Source organism: Callithrix jacchus, chromosome 10, assembly GCF_049354715.1.
Source record: "Callithrix jacchus isolate 240 chromosome 10, calJac240_pri, whole genome shotgun sequence".
In the NCBI taxonomy this organism is placed as follows: Eukaryota; Metazoa; Chordata; class Mammalia; order Primates; family Cebidae; genus Callithrix; species Callithrix jacchus.
This window is the reverse complement of record NC_133511.1, coordinates 44,231,784-44,251,869: the sequence shown is the minus strand read 5'-3', so window position 1 is coordinate 44,251,869 and position 20,086 is coordinate 44,231,784. Positions and strand designations below refer to the sequence as shown.

The window sequence follows — 20,086 nt, the reverse complement described above, 5'->3', positions numbered from 1 at the left end:
AATGCTTTCTAGGCTTTGACTTAAAATAAAAAAGAAAAATTACATCTAACTCCTCTCTATGTCAGGATGTAAGCAATGCCAACAATTAAGTGGTCTGGTATTTCTATAAAGGGCAGATTGTATTCCAATAGCTCTTAAGTTGTAAATCCTAAGGTTTTAGCTAAACATGCTATCAAATTGTCATTATCTCTGCTTTCAGGAAAATTATGTCATCTTTGGTAATAGGCTGCCAACAAACAGAAACTACAGAGTACACCATGTTTTCCCAAAGATTCCTGTATTTTAATGAGTAGCTGAATAAATAGACATTAATTATGAAATTCACATTAAGATAGAAGAAAATCCAAACATTCTGATTGCTTTATCTCTTAAATTTGATAACTACTACAAAACATACTTTTTATGTTAGGGTAAAAATAAGCCAACTCACAAGAGTGTAACTGGTTAGTGCTGGCAGATATATACAGTAACATGAAGGAGCCATACAATAAAAGTGTTTATATGTACATCTTTTTTTTTCCTTTTTGTATGGAGAAATGCTGTCTTATAAAATGGGAAAACACACAGTAGACTACATGCAACAAGGACCAATACAATGTGCACAGCAGAATAATAAAATAAGACACAAGAACTATAGGTTTAAAAAAGAATTTGGGAGCAGGACAAAAAACAAGGATTGAAACCTGGAATGCTTTCTTATTGAGGTTTCAGAATATAAATTTGTCTAACAAGCCTCTTGATAGTTTTCAAAAGTTCTCACTTAACCACCTATGGTTTAAGTGTAGAGCTAAAAATAAACCATCATATTATACAAAACTTTGTATATTAGCATACAAAAGGTAGCAATTTACTTTTTGTATAAAATATAACCTTTTGATAGTATATTTATTTCACATATGTATAAATATAACCCAAAGAATATGTTTTAAGTATTTCTACCAAAATATTCTTTACAAAAGTTTACAAAACAAGTAATTTATTTATATTTACAACCTAGCACAGGTAAAATTCCGGGCCAGTGATGTTGGTTTTGTGTAACAGATGGAGAGTGCTTCTAGACATTAAAATTGGGAGAGAGCTTTGTAGAATTTTCAGTGTGTTCTTTCTGTTTTGAAAAGATATTGAAAAACTTGGTTATTAAATAACTTCAGCTAAATTACATTTGATACTTGAATATGTGAGTGTATGATGGGAAGGGCTGAAGATAACCTTTGCTCCTCTGATAGTGATATTTTGCATTCATTCCAAATCAAAACATATCTTCGCCATTTTACAGCTGATCTGTATGTGGGCACTGAGGTTAAATGATTCAACAGAAACTCTTAGATACAGTGCTCAGCCCCGAAGGATGAAACCTGGATATGAAGAGTCCACTTAGCATGTGGCAATGATTCATCACATCAGGGACAGAAGAATGAACAGACCACATTCCATTTCACAGCAGTGAAATCTAAAATAATTTGTCCAATGAAGGACAAATTGTTTTCCCTCTTGATTATGCTTTCCTTCAAATCCCGTGAAATAAATTTGTACACACTGGTACTTGCCACCCCTGGTTCTTATCTCCAACCAAAACATGATACTTTCTAATTTCGGTTTTAGTCTCCAAACGTCCTTTTCTTATAAATGAGCCTCAGTCATCAAAGTGAGTAGGGAGGAAGAGGCTCAGTTTCACTCATCTTGGGAACAAACCAGCAGGCATCGATCATAATAAGCAACATCCCAGGTTATCTGTAGCCAAATAAATCTCCTTTATAGCAATGTCCTGTGGGTTTTTTTAAAAAGTGAAATCCAATGCAGATAGGTGTGCACCAATATTTCGGTATGATTAGGATAAGTCTTTGTTATATCTCAAATTTCATTGAAATGGATTCAGAAATTGGTTGTAGAAGCTAAAATCAAATTGCAGAGCTCTATATTTTTGTTCAATCACTAGACATAGCATCCCACTGAAGTATAGGATTGTGGGAAAATTGTTTGGTTACTCCAAACAAATCTATTTCAATCTATCCTGCAAGCTTCAGGAAAATTAAATGAAAAGACACAGTGGAAAGGTTAAACCATATCTATCTACTAGCGCAAATTAAGGAGTTTGTTGCTTGGAACTAGTATCTCCTCATGACATGGGTTTAAATAAACTACAAGTTCTATTACCTTTTTTTTTTTTCAGGGAAAAAGAAACTTGGGAAGGCTATTTTACACAATTAATTACACATCAACATCACAGTTCTGTTTGGATAAATTGGATACTGGGTCCTGGAGTTTAGACAGGGAAAAGTGATCCTAATATTTTACTTTCAGGTGTAAGATTGAAAACAAGAATTTGGATCAAATTTTTCATCACTGCAGTTACTTTCTGCTTTCCATTTTTAAGCATGTTATCTTCATGTAGTCCACCTGAACATTAACAGTTCAGCTTCTACAAAGTTTCAGTAAAATACTGCCTTTTAGTGCCTGGAGGTTGTAAATTGTTTCCCCTTTCTTCTTCAGGAATTGTTCCCCAAGATTTCATCAAGATTGATGTCTTTCATCCAGTCATCATTACCAGGCTCTGTCTTCAATAAAGAATCGATGAAATCAGCATCACTGTTTAGGGCAGGGCCCATGTTATCAGTTTGTTGGCTGAGGAAGTCAAAAGCTAAGTCACTGCTGTGGTCAGTTCCTTGAAAAGCCCTGGAACTTTGGTTGGATGAAGGAAAATTGCTGGGTGTCAAGGATGACGGCTGATTGATGACTGTCCTCGACTGATTCAATCCTGTTCCTGACTGATTCAAATTAGGCAAAATCTGTGTACTTAGCTGATTGGGTCGGAGATTCAGACCCCTGAGTGGACCCATGGTTTGTCCATTTAGTGTTTGGCTCATTTGGTTCATGGGTCTCATTTGCACTGCTGGTGTTAACTGGTTAGGAGGAGCCACTGCCCTCTGGGAAAATTGCTGGCTACCTACTGCCTGTTGCAATGACTGATTTGGGGTATAGGCTGCAGCTGTACCTGTGGGGAAGCGGACTCCTGTAGATGTCAGGGCTTCTTGCTGTTTTGTTGTTGCTTCTTGAGAGGCCCAGTTTGGTGCAGTTGAGCTGGATGTGATCATTACATTTGATGTTCTCTGTGGTGGCATGCTTGCCATATTATGGGTTAAATTTGGTCTCAATTGTTGTGAATTGCCAACAGATCCAGCTCCAAAAGTGGTTACATTGTTATTATTACTTGGCCCTAAGGTAGGTGGACGTGGCATCATAGGGTTGTTCTGATTTCCTATCAATTGCTTTGGGTTTCTCTGTTGGGTCAACTGATTCATTCCTGAAGTGACACTGTATGTGCTAGGTTGGTTACAAGGCAGATTCCCATACATCCCCATGTTCTGAACTGCTGTAGATAATGACGGCATTCTTGTCCCATGAGAAGTAGACAGGAGGCTGGAATTGGGAGTTAAAATGGTGTGTGTTGAAACTGGGTTTGCCAAAGCCTGGTTAGAGTTTAAGCTTATTGTGGATGAGCCACCTGAGAAAGAGAAGAGAATTGTATTAGTTTGTAACTGTGTGTTATCTCCTCTGTAATTGCACTTTGCAATAACCCATCAATCTGAAACTACTTTCAGGTATAAGACAATTTAGGCGAAATAATCATCAGATAAATTACGTAAAAAGAACAAGACAGTTTTTGGGAGGAAGGAGCACCTGAAGTCACTCTTTGGTTCACAAGTTTACACATTACAAAAAGCAGACTAAAATAGTTCTTATTTTTTCAGTTTTATTTTATTCCTCTTCTGAAGTCATTTCAGGGAGATAATAGTCAATCTTCTATTTGGAATTAGCTTCACTGTGTTCCAAGTCCAGAGACTACAATCTTGATTAGCCAGCTCTCATGAAATCCATGTTACTATTTACCCCAGGTCCAAATAAGAAACTGTAGATGAATGCTATACATGGCTCCTAGATTAATATTCCCAAACTTTGGCCTTGAAAATCATGTCTCATTCTTTATCTGAATCATTCCCATTCAAGGAGCTGCCCCAATCACTCCCCAGTGTTCAAAGGGTAAATCTCCATCTCTTTAAACATTTGGAATTCAACACTCTAGATATTAACTTCATACAGAAAGTCTTCAGTTCTAGGAGGTGTAGTGACTATTGAATTGTTACTCAAGGCACTGTGAGCTACCTTTACTCATTTCCATCCCTCACTGAGCCCCATCTTTTCCTCAGGGATCAGATTAAGGCTGAAGCTCCTCCATTAAGTTTTCCTTTATCTTCCAGCCTCCTCTCTCCAGCAGTATTTGCCCTTTGAATCTTTCATTTAGCACTTAGTATTGGGCAATCCATGGAGCCTCAAAGTGCCTGCCAGTGAAACTGATGCCTGTCAGTAACTGATAGGATATTGATAGAGACAGGAAGCAGACAAGGGTCTCAGCTCCACCCCTACAAAACCCAGCCTTCAAACCTAAAACAGCCTGAAAGCTGAAAAACTGGATGAAGCCCAGATGAAGCCCTTTTCCGACTGATTTTTTTCTGAATAATGCCCACCTGTGCACTGGGAGGATGTGATGGAGCTTCATGCCATTTGCAGCAGGGAGGAGCCTGGCCTCTCCTGTTCCTGTGTGGTGACCTGGGAATTCAATCTGTGAGGTGGGAAACCTGCTAGCAGGACTTTCTCTCGCTTTGCTGAGAGTTATTTTTCATTTTTTGCCTGATAAATTCCATTTTTCTTCCGTCCTTCTATGTGTCCACGAGCCTAATTTTTCCTGGCCATGTCATGAGAGCCTGGTTTTAGCTGACCTAAGAGAAAGTTCTGCAACAACATGGGACAATGTCTAAGCCACAGATTGTGGAATAAGGGCTTCATATGACAGACAGTGATTAATCAACACACTGAAATCTTCTTGACTTCTGGAGGTTAAAGTCATCATGAGGAAACATTTTTGGAGGCAAATACGATCAGAGAGGGCCAGAGTCAGAGATTCTGAGAAATACAGAGCTAAACACACCTAAGAATATCACGATGTCAGTGGGTGGGCAGAGCACGCCTGCAACTGTAAACTTAGGCTATTCCCTGCTGCTTAAGGATACCTAGGTTGTATACATCCTGAAAGACTGAGGGCATAATGAACACACTAACCTTGCTATTTATTTATAAATCTGCCCCCAACTAGGCTACATACCCCTTGAATGCAGGAGCAGTCTCTTGTATCTCCTTGTATCTGTGTAGTGTATTGTGTAGTGGGCAGTGTTTGATGAAGAGAGATAAGAGCCAGGTAGGAGACACTTGAACAGTAACTGAGACCACACATAATGCCAATAAGATTAAGCAACATCATCTTTGTATCTGAAGGTTTCATATCAAGGGAATTTATATTATGAAAATGCTGTGGGATAAAATGTAGATGTTTTAATAATTATCACCTGTAGTCGCCCTGTATTTTAATAATATGCCCTAAGAAGGTTTATAAGGAAAACAATATTTTTAAACAATCAGAATAGAATTTCCACAAAGATCACAAAATAATAACAGTTAATACTTAAAACCTCCTAACAGGTAATGGAAACTGTCCCAGGCTCTTCATACTCCATTTTTAATATCAGAATCTGGGAAAGGTAAGTATTATTGTACCAAGATTGAAATTTAAAAATGAATTTAAAAAGTTTGTATTGTGTTTTGTTGCTTATTTCATTATCAGAAGACATGGGAAGTGCAATGCTCTAGAACAGTGATTCTGACCCACCGGAGTGTCAGCTGTTGGATGCGAAGGATTACTCCATTAGAAAAACACCAATTTTGACTGTGGAAGAGACTGCTAGGTGCCTCCCCTAATATCCAATCCCTATGTGTTCCTTTGAAACAGAGCTTTGGTTTTAGAAACAGAGCAATGTGCTCAGGTGAAAAACCATATTTCTCCAACTCCCTTGTCGATGGGGTGCGTGGAGGGGTCCAAATGAATCCATTCTGGCTAAGGGAATCAGATTTCTTTTCTTTCCTCTTCCTACCTGGAATACACTAAAAAATAAGTTTAGTGCAAAATGAGACTAGTGATGTGGTGGCTACCGGGCAGCCCTTAGGATAGAAGCCACATGTTGAAAGAGATGGAGTGGAAAGATAAAAGAAGCTTCAATTCCGGGTAACACTGTAGTACCACCAAGCCAGCCCTAGACTACTATCCCTGGGATCCTTTTACGTGAGTGGGAAAAGAAAAACCTAAATATCCACCTTGAATTTTGTATAATATTTCCAAGGGCTCCCAGCTTTCCCAAAGCTCACTCAGGCCATTGGCATAAAAAACTATGTTTCAAATACAGTATGTACTACATAACAATGTTTGGTCAACAAAGAACTGCATGTATAACAGTGGTCCCATAAGATTATAATGGACCTGAAAAATTTCTATGGCTGTATCCTAGAAGACACTCGAAAATAATTATTAAATGCATTCACTCACCACTCACTGATACTCAGTGCAACTTTCAGTCCAGCAAGCTCCATTCATGGTAAGTGCCCTGTACAGATGTACCATTTTTTATCCTTTTTAAATCATATATAAAAGTCATAGTAAATGCTTTTTACTATGCTGTCAATAATTATTTTAGAGTGTACTCCTTCTCCTTATACAAAAAGTTAACTGTAAAACAGCCTCAGGCAGGTTTTCAGGAGATATTCAGAAGAAGGCATTGTTATCATAGGAGGTGACAAGCTCCACGTGTTACTATTCCTGAACACTTTCCAATGGGTCAAGATGCAGAGGTGGATGACAGTGACACTGATGATTCTGACCTTGTGCAGGCAGGCCTAGGCTAATGTGTGTATGTGTGTGTTTGTGTCTTAGTTTTAAAAAAAAAGCTTAAAACAAAACCATAAAATTTTAAAGTGAAATAAGCCAGGCACAGAACCACATGTTCTCATTCACATGTGTAAGCTAAACAAGTTGATATCATAGAAGTAGAGAGTAGAATTGTGGTTTCTAAAGGTGGGGAGGATGTGGGGAGAAAAACCTAGAAAGAAATTGGTTAATGGACACAAAATTACAGCTAGAGAGGAGGAATAAGTCCTGGCGTTCCATAGAATTATAGGACAACTATAATTAAGGATAATTTATACTGTTTTCAAATAGTCAGAAGAGGATTTTGAATGTTCCCAACACAAAGAAATGATAATGATTGATGTGCTGGTGACGCTAACTACCCTGATCTGATCATCACATACTGGTCCATGCATCAGAATATCCTACTGTACCCCATACATATGAACAATTGTATGTAAATTAAACATAATTTAAAAATTATAAGAAAATAGAAAAAAGTTTCTAAAATAAGGATATGAAGAAAAAAATATTTTTGTATAGCTGTACAATGTGATTATGTTTTAAGCTTAGCTATCACAAAAGTCCAAAGTTTAAAAAATTGAAAAGTTGTAAAGCAAAGCAAAAAAAGTTGACATACAAGTTAACTATTGAAGAAAGAAATTAAAAAAAATAAGTTTAGTGCAGCCTAAGTATATAGTGTTTACAAGGTCCACAGCAGTGTACAGCGATGCCCTAGACCTTTGCATTCATGTGCCACCCACTCACTGACACTCAATGAAAGCTCCATTCACGGTAAGGGCCCTATACAAATGTACCATTTTAAAAATCTTTTAAATCATATTTGACCATACCTTCCCTATGTTTAGATACACACATACCTACCATTGTGTTACAACTGCCTACAGTAGTCATCACAGTAACATGCAGTACAGGTTTGCAGCCTAGGAGCCATCGGCTATACTATACAGCGTAGGCATGCAGTGGGCTAGGCCACCTAAGTTTGTGTAAGTACTCTCTATGGTGTTTGCACAACAAAATGCAATTCTCAGAACATACCCCCATCATTAAGCAACATATGACTGAAAACTGCATCTTTGCTTCCAACCCCTCTTCAGACAATCAACTGGAGAATCCTGTTTTTGCCCTGAGGCAAATTTATCTTAGAGTGGAATACATACATCCGATTACTAATTTTATTTGTTGTTTTTAGAGACAATGTCTCAATATGTTGCCCAGGCTGGCCTTGACCTCCTGGGCTCAGGCAATCCTCCCACCTCAGCCTCCAGAGTAGGTGGGACTACAGGCATGTGCTACTGAGCCCAGCTCTATTCTCAACTTTAGTTGAAAGAGGCAACCTGTTGTATATATTTGAGGGAGTTTAAATAAGTCGGGACAACATATTTAAAAGTACACTTAACAGTACCAGGAAATATTAATAAAATAGAGGTGTTCACAGCCTTTCTTTCTTTAGAGAATCTCCTTTATGGCTTCCTGCACAGATGAAGGTAACAGGTAAGACAAAGAACTTAGGAAACCCAAGATGATAAGCTTAACTCACATAGGAAAGTGCAGAGAGTTTTGGGCAGAAGTGAATTGAACAGATGCTGAATAGGAGAAGGCAGGGCAATACTGGCTGGGTTTGGGAAAGTTTCTTTTGGAGTTTAATGAGTGGGAGGAGAGAGAATTTGGGGTACTTTTGTACTTACCATTTATTTTTTACTGAGAGAGCTATTAAGAAGATTTGCTTTGTGATTTAAATGGGGTTCACCTTTGTTGTTGTTGTTGTTTTTTGAGACGGAGTTTCACTCTTGTTACCCAGGCTGGAGTGCAATGGAGCGATCTCAGCTCACCGCAACCTCCGCCTACTGGGATCAGGCAATTTTCCTGCCTCAGCCTCCTGAGTAGCTGGGATTACAGGCACGCGCCACCATGCCCAGCTAAGTTTTTGTATTTTTAGTAGAGACCGGGTTTCACCATGTTGACCAGGATGGTCTCAATCTATTGACCTCGTGATCCACCCATCTCGGCCTCCCAAAGTGCTGGGATTACAGGCGTGAGCCACCGCGCCCGGCCCTTTGTTGTTTTTGAGAGACTGTGAAAACTTGATTTGCTTTTCAAGTATTCCTTGGTGGCAGGACCATTTGTCTTTGAAGGGGAAACCTTGAAGGTGGGCCCAAAGGTGGATACAAAAGACTAGGGTTTGTGAAAGTGACGCAAGTGCCCACCTAAGAGGCAGAAGTGTCTGCTTACCTTCTACTACCTGGGTTAAGATATATCTTTGGGAGGACAATGATTGAACCTAACAGAAAAATATTTAGCTCTTTTGAATTCTCGGAGGTAATCCAGAGTGGTGAAATACGTGAGGCTAAGCAAGAACTGATGAAAGGACTAAAAAGTATTTAAGAAGTCTTGGTATGAAAGCCAAATGGGAGTTAGAGATTCTAAGAAAAATATTACAGTCGAATGTGAGTTAAAGGGAAACAGAATTATTGAAAATTGAAGTTGTTTTTTCCTTTCACAGCTATGATTTTTATGACTTTTGAAGAATACTTACCAGAATACTGAGCAGTTGGTTGCATATTGCCCACATTTCTTCTTTGGTCTTTATAATCTGGAGGTGGCCTTGACAAATGTCGGTTTATCTGATCTTGTGGAGCCATTTTCTCCTTGAGAAATGATATGAGAACAAATGAAAACATATTAAATTGTATCATTCTCTTTTCACTTGTGAAAATGCACGTAAAATTTTGTAAATTTCAGAAAAGAACAATTTTGCAATCATGGGTTACAAATCATGACCTTATTTCATGTCTCTGAATTATGAAATAATCTTTTCAATTTCAATAAACTTCCTGTATGCAAGTATCATTTCTACTTCTCCATAACACTCGACATGTGTTTTGGTTTTAGTAACTACTCTTATTTTCTTTATTTTGCAATTTGATTTCAATGAGAACTAAATTTCTGTGATTTTCAAGATTCTAATTTCTAATTTGATGTTGTAGCACACATGATATACTTTGGTAGGTACCAATATATAGTTCTGGTCCCACAGAGTGGGGAAAGCATAGGAGTAGGGTTTTCAGATAAAATACATAACACCTGGCATTCTGTATTCTTATTGGTTAAATCTGATAACCCTAAGTAGGAGGAGATATCAGGAGATAACAAACGGATAATGATATAGGCACTATGTCAATGTTATCTCTTTTTTTTACCTCCTCATAAACAATTCTTAAAAGTAGGTATGATTATTTCCACCTAAAAAATAAGGAAATGGAAGCCTCGTTAGGCTAAGTAACTTGCTCAAGATCACAGAGTGGTAGAACTGAGACCAAATATTGAGTCCAAAACTCAGCTCTTTCCTGATGCACAGTTTGAGGGCCCCTTGCTACTCTGTTTATCAGCTCCCCATTCTAAAAGCACAGGTTCCAAAGCCTCCCTTCATTTCTTCCTTCCGGAATCAGCCTTTTGATCTTTAGAATAGGCGAGTTTGGAAGCTAAGAGAAAAAAATAGAGACATTCTTTTAATATGTCAATATCCCCAGCCAGAGACCACCAGGAACACAGCTGTTGGGTTTATTACTTGTTGCAGCAAGGAAGAACACACAACATGAAGGGTCACAGGGCATCTCAGGAGGAGAAGGTTAGAAAGACTCTGTCCTAAGATTTGGACTTTGAGTGACTTAGGGAGGGTCTAAACAAATGGGGCTTTGTTCTAGATTGGAAGATGTCAGAAAGTAAAGTCAATTCTAATTGAATAAAGAAGTAGCTATCACTCATTTAACAAGAGACGGGGGTGTTTGGCATTTTGGAGGTTGCACAGAGACCTTGTTTGTATCTGTTTTTAGACAAAATTATGAAGTCTTATTTTGTCTCATTTTATCATGATCTCAGAGTAACCCTGTCTGAGGTTGACAATGTGTAGGATTGTTTATACCCAGCAGAGAACAAAATGGCTTGGCTGTGAGTGTCATATCAGCTTTGGGAATTAAGGGCTGCTTTTTTTCTTCTTTGGTATGGATCAGGGAGTTTTTAGAATTTCTTCATTGCAATTTTGTATGCACACCAAAGCAACCTCAATCTTCAAGATAAAAATAATCAGCATAGGTAGATAGAGAACACTGGAATTATAGAAAGGTCAACAAATAAAAACCTTTGTAGTAGATACATGGGTAAATTATCTGGAAGACAAATGTGTACTGCCTAACTTAGAACTGACTTAAACCATGTGTTTCTCAGTTTCCCATCAAATTCCAGACCTTCTTAGTAGAATAAGTCTACTATAAAGGAGGGGAAAAAGCCTTAAAACAACAACAAACCAAATTTAAATTCTTGTTGCTAAGAAAAAAGCTTGAAAGACACAGTTTTTTGCACATAAGTAATTCATATAAAACACAATTTTGATGAGCTAAGTGTAAATGAATCAGAAACATATGGATTACATTTATTTTAAACATGGGTTTATAAATTAAGGGAAAAAGTGGTTGGTGAAATGCTTTTTGGTTTTGCCCAAACTCTAAATGTTTAAGAAACAGCTTGAGATGTTCCATGAACCCAAATGTGGTGATGTTCAACCAGCCCTGTTGTAAACTGTTGTATAGGATGACAGTTTTGATTTTTATACCAAGCATGGGACTTTCTGAAATTCCCTTTTTCCAAAAGCATCTGTCATTCTTTCTTATGTAACTAGGTGTTTCTACTATTGATATGGAAGAAGACAGTGTGTGTGTGTGTATGTGTAGGCGAGAGAGAGAAAGAAAGAGAGAGATAAAAAGAGAGAAGAAGGTCCTTGACCTCCCATCATAGATTATATTACAAAATAACTATTGACTTTTTTTTTTTTTTAGTTGGAGTCTGGCTTTGTCACCCAGGCTGGAGTCCAATGGCATGATCTCGGCTCACAGCAACTTCCACCTCCTGGGTTCAAGGATTCTCCCACTCAGCCTCTCGAGTAGCTGGGAATACAGGTGCCTGCTATCATGCCCAGCTAATTTTTTTTAGTAGAGATGGGATTTCACCATGTTGGTCAGGCTTGTCTACACCAGAGGGCTAAACTGTTGTTCAAAGGGTTTTCATATATATATATATGTGTGTGTGTGTGTGTGTGTGTGTGTGTGTGTGTATATATAAGCATGTATATATATATGTATATCTCCAGAAATTTAGGTTTCTTAAACTACTTGTTCACAAATGAATTAGAGTAATAACCTTGTATATGGACATAACATAGAACTTCCATGTTGTCCCTTTATGTTGAAGAGCAGCAAAGACTAGACAGCAATACTGAATAGAGATGGCTACATTTTGCAAAAGAATGACATTCTCATTCTATGCAAGTATAAACATATAGGCCATTCCTGAGATTACTTTTCTGCCATATGAAATTTAATTTATGAACTAATATCTAATGATAACCCAATCTCTTGGACCTGAAAACCCATTATAGAAATCATTTGTTATCATATGTATCTGTTCTGTTTCAGTTTCTCCATCTGAAAAAATGTGAGATGTAGGACCTCCCTCATATTCCTATTAATTCTGTGAAAATCCATCTTTGTGCCTGGAAACAGTAGGTGCACAATGCGTGCTGGTAATTATGATGTCCGTTGTAAGAAGTACTATTCATGTCTCTTCTTTGTGCCTCACTGGTAGGAGAATAAAAGAGAATAAGGATAATAAACTTCCATGAGAAAAAGTCTCAATTTAGGTGCCTATGTGGCCTTGCCAACTGACTGCAGAGGACCACAAAGCATATGCTAATGTACAGTGGTATGAAAGACCACGTCTTCCTGGATATGCTAAAAAGCACAGACACCCTCAATGGTGTCCAAACAAAGAAATGCGGATGGTTTTTAAAAATCACAAAAACGGCAGCCTCATTCATCTCACACAGTTTAATGCCATTGCCCTTTGCACCTGTCCTAGTGGTGACTCAACTGGGGCCCAGTGGGAGTTAGGCCAGTGCCAGGCCAGGACCCTTAGGGAATGTGTATGCTACCACTTCCTTGCCTTTTAACAAGAGCTGAAAATCAACCTGTTTGTGTTATAATTCATGAAACTAGTAGTATTGTTGGTAGCGATGAAAGTGTACCCAGTAAGTCAACCTTAGATTATACATGTTTCTCTCTATTGCCCTTGTTCCTTAGTTCTTTAGTTTATAAGGATAAAAAGTGGGAGGGGAAGGGAACTGGGGCGGGGGACTGGAGTTTTCAAAACTATGATTTCTAGAAGAAACCAGTTGTGTCACTTTGTGATGCAGTCTGTGACTGCCTAAAACTTTATGGCAGTACTCAAGGTCATCTGTAATCTTATTTCTCACTATTCCTTAGTCCAGGTTAAATGAATTTATTTCTCATTATTTCTTTTCACATGTCCTGAATAGGAAACTTATTCCACTTGTAATTCCTTAAAAAAATGTGATTGTTAAACTGTGTTTACTTTTTATCAGGGATTAAATATTTCCTAATGCAATCTCAAACTAACCAACAAATTCATACCCAGGCTGCACCTTTTGGTGGCTGCTCCACCCTCCGCCTCTAATAGTGGACCCCACCTGCTCTGTCTATCAGAATCCTACAGTCTTTCAAAATCAGTGTCAAATTCTACCTCTTTGAGAGACTATCCTCAATCTTTTCCGGCCAGATTTAGTCTTTCTATTACATTTTCTCTTACTATTTTTATACTTTTACTACAACGCAAATCTGAATCTAGTGCTTCCCCTTGTGTTAAATCCTTAAAATGTCTTCCATTGCTTTTCAATGTAAATTCTGGTCTTTCAAGTCTTACCCTCCCGGCTCTTACCTCTGGCATCTTTACCCATCACTTCCCCATTCTTGTATACACTGTAGCATTCTTTATTATCCCTAGGTCTTTGAATATGCTGGTTCTTCTGGCTAAAATAACCCTCCTACTCTCCTCTCATCTTTTACTCCCCTTTCAGATATTCAGTGGATAGAATGTTCTTTCTGAATCATTTCTAGTAGTTCCCAGAGTATAGCATTTAATCACATGCATTATAATTGGCCAATTTATTTGACACATCCTCAGTTGGCTCAAGGCTTCTTTAGGGTAAAGCGAGGATTTACCTGTTTATGGCTCTACCCTCATTGCAAATTAATATTTACTGACAATTATAACATGTGTCACGCCCTGCATTTCTGACTCTCACTACAAAGCTCCTTGAATATAAGATTATTTGATTTTGTTTTTTTCTTTTCTGTGTACCTTAGTTCTACTCACCTGGAGATGGTTACTTCTTATTTCATTTGGCCAAATAGTTTGAAGGGAGACGACAAAACTAGGGCTGAGCAGATAAATACTGAAGCGGGTTTAATGCATGGGTAGTGTGTGAGAAGCACAATCTTATCTTTCTTAAAAAGTCAAATATTAGGTTGGTGCAAAAGTGATTGTGGTTTTGGCCATTACCAGTAGCGGCAAAAAACCGCAATCATTTTTGCACCAACCTAATAAATATAATGCAAATGGGAAATATATTTTATATTTTCTTTTAAAAAAATTCCCCATTGTGAGTTGCTTTATTTTGGAAGCCAAATCTTCGTTTTGAGACTCCATGTTGGCTTTTAAAATTGTTTTTAAAACTCTTATCTCTAAAATCAGTTTGTATTTGAGTTGATTCCAGTTCAATTTACTACTTCTGCCCCTTAAGCCTGGGGAACAACAGTGGTTTATTTTGCCTGATTCAAATGCCCATGTTGGTTGTTGTAGACATTCCTGGGCTGGGCTGGGCAGGGCTGGTTAGCAGAGGTGCCATGCAATCCAAGCGTCTCACAACTGTTAAGTCAAGTTTTGTTTTTTTCTTCTTCCTGCAGTACACTAAATATATGGAACTATCCTCTCTTACAGTCAGGAGGCCTTTGTTGCTGTCATATATCAGGTACAGCAAATATAGATAGAAAAGAATAAACTCTCTCTGTTAGGTCAACAGGTTGGTTCAGTAGAAATTAAGAGAAAATTTTACCGCATCAGCCAGCATCTGCTGCTGGAGAAGGAGTTGCTGTTTCTGCTCCATGATCTGCCTCTGTAGAGCCTGCTTCTTTCCCATCAATTGCTGATTCAACAGTGATTGCTGGGAGTTCATGTAACCACTTCCAGTGTTTGGATTTGAGCAGGGGTTGGGACTTGGACTGGGGCCTGTGTTCTGGCCTACCACAGAGTGTTGATCCTAAAGAAGAGAAAGGGGGGAAGGAAAAGCTACTGTGAATTTAAAAAAGAAACATGTAGCACAAGGACTATATACTCAGATTCCAAACATTTTTCATCTTATTAAAGATTAAACATGGTTAATGGTTTAGAGATCAGAGAATCGCTTTTTAAATGTAGAAGAAATAATTGCATATCACAGCAACCAAAGCAGCTGGGTTAATGAAATTAGGGCACTGGAAAAGCTCCCATTGGACTCTGTTGGTGGAACTTCCACATTCCAGAAGGTGTTTATGGAACCTCAAAGAAAACTACCATAAAAACATATGGCAAACCTCTCAATTTCTCAGGAATAAACACCATAGTGTAACAAATCCTTCCTTTTCCCAAAGTTAGCATGTATCATTGCTGATCCTACAATGAAAATCATATTTTAATTTATATGTTTAAAAGTTGAAACCATTTTGGACAGAAGGCATTTTGCCTTGCCCAGCTTTCTGTACCAGAAAGGCAGGAAGGCCTGTGAGTTTCTGTTTTATAAACTCAAACAGAATGGACTTCACTTCTCAGGGGCTTGTTAATTTTGTTTCCCAGTCAACACTTCAGGTATCTTGGTACAAGAATCTCAGTAAAAGAAAACCTACCACACTGACAATGAGAAAATATTGATTAAAAACTCAGTCATGTATCAAATAACATTGGGTCCTAGTGAACTGCCTTTCTAATGTGAAGTCTCTACCAATTTTTTGGCATTGACAAATCAGGACTCTTCAAGACAGTAAGCTAAACCCAGTCAAATATTCTCATTAATTCCCAATGATGTATTTAGGATTGAGCTCCATACTAGTACACTAGTAGGGTTACAAGAAGATTAGTAAATATGGTTATCCCTCTAGAGAATTTATCACCCCAGTTAGGGAGAAATGCTTACACGTATAAATACAAGAAAATATAAAATCAAATTTTAGATTATATGATATAAACAGTAAGTTAAAAATTGTTATACTTTGATCAGAATGATCTGGGAATCAGTTTATAAGTCAGATGTCCTGGCCTTGTCCCAGGGATTCTGAGGCTATAGATAAGAATCTGTACTCCTTAGGTCATGCTTACACTCACTGGTACAGGGAATATGCTTTGGGAAACACTGATTATATGGGAACAAAAGAAATCCAACTCTTTCTCTCTTTTTTTCTTTATTTTTTTTTTAAGAGACAGAGTCTCACTCTGTTACCCAAGCTGCAGTGCAGTGGCACAATTATGGCTCACTGTAGGCTTCAAACTCCCAGACTCAAGCAAACCTTCCACCTTAGCCTCCCAAGTAGCTGGGACCACAGGTGTGTGCCACCTCACCTGGCTAATTTTTAAATTTTTTGTAGAGACGGGGTCTTACTATATTGCCCAGGCTGGTCTCAAACTCTAGGGCTCAAGTGATCCTAGATCCTTGACTTCCCACAGTGCTGGGATTACAGGCATGAGCCACTGCGCCTGGCAAAAAATCTGTCATTCACCAACTAAACTGTGTGAGGTTATAAGACATAAAAACATAATGCAGGGAGTTGGGTGTGGTGGCTCACGCCTGTAATCCCAGCACTTTGGGAGGCTGAGGTGGGCAGATCACCTGAGGTCAAGAGTTCAAGACCAGCCTGGCCAACATGGTGACACCCTGTCTCTACTAAAAATGCAAAAATTAGCCAGGTGTGGTGGTGCGCGTCTGTAATCCCAGTTACTTGGGAAGCTGAGGCATGATAATCACTTGAACCCAGGAGGCAGAGGTAGCAGTGAGCTGAGATTGCGCCACTGCATTTCAGCCTGGGCAACAGAGCAAAAGTCTGTCTCAAAAAATAAATAAATAAATAAAGCAGCTCCCATGATACCACATGAGTAGTGGTGGCAGATACATCATTTGTGGAAATTCTCTTCTCTTTTATTTCCTTCTTTTTCTTTAACTATATACTGAGCTGAAATAAATAAATAAATAAGCCACAAGTCCAAAGCTGTGGCCTTGCTTTAGTAATCCCTGGGGCTACAAAGCTCACCAGCTGCCTCAAACACAAAGGGTTACAAAATCATCCTAAGGGCGACCATCCACTGAGGCTTATTATCAGCCAGTCACTGCCTTCAGTGCTTTATCTCATTCACTTCTCCCAACAAAACAGTAAGAGCTTGTATTATCATCCCAATAAGTTATCCCTATCCCAATTTTGCAGATAAGAAACTTGAGCTTAGAGAGATCACATAGCCATAAGTGGCCACGGAGGATTTGAAGCCAGGTCTGTCTGACCCCACAACTCTAATTCTCAATCACTATACTTCACTGCATGTCATCTGATACGGGAAGTATTGAGAAGAAAGATTTTTGTACTTTAACCTGGGCCAACCCATCAGTTCATGCAGCCCTCTTCCCAGGGTTGAGCACTCTCAGGTCAGGGAGGTGGAAGAAAGTGTTTTGGACAGGACAGGAGTGAGGACAGGGTGAGGAGATCCTCTTCACTAGTTAGTAAAAAATGATTACAGCCATCTCTGAAGTACATCCTCTGTGCAGCTTAAGGAAGCCATCCCCTAATATATTTCCACCCCTGTGACCAGTCAGTTCTTTCAACCTTAAATCCATTATGACTTTTGAACAAGATTTCACCCCATGTGTTCTATAAGCCACTAGGATGTGGGCTTGGAGACAAGCACTTGAGAGTCATTGACAGAATAGTAGGAAATCAAGATCTGTGAGCTGAGTGTTGTGGAGGGCAAAAGGAGGAGGAAATGCATGGAGGACTGGGGGTTGAGCCTTTGGGTGCACCCTGACTAAGGACGCAGAAGCAGAGCCTGTGACAGGGAGAAAGAGGCAGGATCAGGGAAGTGTAAAGACAGCTGGAAGTGGTGGTGGAAGACATCAAGGTGGAAAAGAGTGTACTGGAGACAGCAGTTTGCTTTCTACTCTCCACTTGAACCAGAATAGAAAGAGTCTGCCCTTCTCTTTGATATAATTTAGTTTTATGCAAGACTTTCAAAAGAAGATTTCATGTTTGTCTGACAAGCACAGGTGGAAAAATTGCAAACACTTTTCTGTTCGTCTTCTTTGCATTGCCACGCAATGGACAAGACCATAAGCTCTGGAGATAGGTCCTCCTTGGTTCATACCCTGGTTCTGACACTTAGTTGTGTGATGTGGCAGAAGTTCATTCCCCTCTCTAAGCCTCAGTGTTCTTATCTGTGAAAGGGAAATAATAACAGTAAGGACGTCACGGGGTCCTCACAAGAATTAGAGGAGATAATCTAATACCCAGCACATAGTAAGCACTTACTAAACAACAGCTGCTCATTCATTGTTAAAGTTATTTCTACACATAAGAACAATAGTCTGTTTTTGTTTGTTTTCACTATGAAACAAAGGAGATAGAACTTGCAGACTACACAAAGCTGTTCTGTGTCAAGTCTCTCAGAAATGGAGAGGTCTCAGTTATATTGCAGATTATGACCCACCCAGGGATTTGGGGAATTACCTTCATCTTCCTAATTGAAGATGCCAGAGATGGGTGGGGTATCATTCTCTGACGGGCTGTCTTTTGGGGTATGCTTCTTTCCTCTCAGTTAGGGTCTCAGCTCAGGTCTCTGTTAACTTTTTGTTTGTTATTCTGGTTTTCATTGTTTTAACACCCAATTATTTATGCATAGTACAATCAATGTACATTTAGTAAGTACTGTGCCTTAGTTTCCTCATTTGAAAAATAAAGGCAATATATTAATTATCTAAAATTTGACAAGATAAATTTTAGAACAGTGCCAGGGACTTAGCAGAGGTATTTGATACACTTTAACTATTATTTTTTTTGTTATTCTTGTATTTTTAAATATTAGAGAGATGTTTTATATCCAGTGAGTCTTGTGAAGGAGCTCACACCATAAGTGTTCCTGGACTACAGATGTGGTCTGTTTGGCCCCCGTCATGTTTGAAATACAAATTGCTCTTTGTGCTCTCCAGTTGGCCACAGCCTCTACTACTCCTTGCTTTATTATACCCACCCATTTTCCTCATTTCTATCACTTGCCTGGTCCATGTCGGTCATTTGAGTTTAAGATCTCTGGCATAGAGTTCATCTGGGAGGATAAGCTACACGCACCACACACTCCAGGTATGGACTCACCCAAAGTTATGACAACAAAAAGCAATGCATGATCACTTCCATTAGGTTGTATGATACCTACTAATGTCTTAAGATTAAAACCCAGATCATGGCACACATTTACCTATGTAACAAACCTGCACACCCCACACGTACCCAGAACTTAAAAGTTGAAGGAAAAATACATAAATAAATAAATCTCAGATCAACTAAGGCCTAGTCTAGTCATCCACAAATATATCAATCCATTAGTGCATTTGACAATGTATATTGAATGTCTAGTCTGTATATTGAAAAGCAATTTTTTATTTTCTAGAGACCAACATGTATTTAGAAAAGGGGAAAAAGAAGAGAAAGAAAAGAGGTAGGCAGAGTGCACAATGTTGGCAGAATTGATGAACTCCAAAATAATTTCCAGAGAAAACCACCGTTTTCTAAGATTTATAAAAGATCTACATGCCAGGAAAATGTAACTATGCCTCTTTCTCTCTCTAATCAAACAGATAGACTGTGCTAAATGTAGTTTCATTCCTTCAAGATACCAAAAGATACTTTAGGACCCTTTTCCCTAGGGTCTGGAGGGTTTTCCAAATTTGAAACTAGTGCTAGGGTGAAGGGAGTTGCCCTGGAATGGAGGAAAGAATAAGAGATAAACTCTTGCAATTTCGTAAAAGATTTTTAAATCTTGTAGTTTCTAGCTCATGGGTTTTACCATCTACCTACTATACATTCTTTGAATTCGTGATTAAAGTAATATTTTGCTGCTGTTGCATTTTTTTGTACTTATGTTTGCTATAAAACACAAAATACCTCCTTACTCAGGCTTGCTGTCATTGCCAAGATGTTGTGCAAACTTTAGTACATAAAATAGTTTAACAGAAAAATCTGCTTCGATGCATTGGCTTTGATTTTCATATTCGGCCTCACTCTTTGCCTTAAACTCAACCCATGGAGAACTTAATAGAAATCATCTGTTTTTCCCTAACACACATTTTCTCCTGAAGGGCATATG

General features: G+C 38.5%; 1 protein-coding gene across 2 annotated transcripts in view; it reads right to left on the bottom strand.

Annotated features, from left to right (window-relative positions):
* Window positions 1-260: 260 nt before the first annotated feature.
* The window catches only part of MAML2 (mastermind like transcriptional coactivator 2), a 372,811-nt gene continuing 352,985 nt past the window's right edge, over window positions 261-20,086 (bottom strand). For both annotated transcript variants that reach the window (XM_002754687.6, XM_054241787.2), the window contains 3 exons: window positions 14,772-14,975; window positions 9,345-9,456; window positions 261-3,502 (listed from right to left, as the gene is read on the bottom strand). In XM_002754687.6, the coding sequence (XP_002754733.4) occupies window positions 2,487-3,502; window positions 9,345-9,456; window positions 14,772-14,975 (1,332 nt within the window). In that variant the 3' untranslated portion in view covers window positions 261-2,486. The remainder of the gene's footprint in view (window positions 3,503-9,344; window positions 9,457-14,771; window positions 14,976-20,086) is intronic.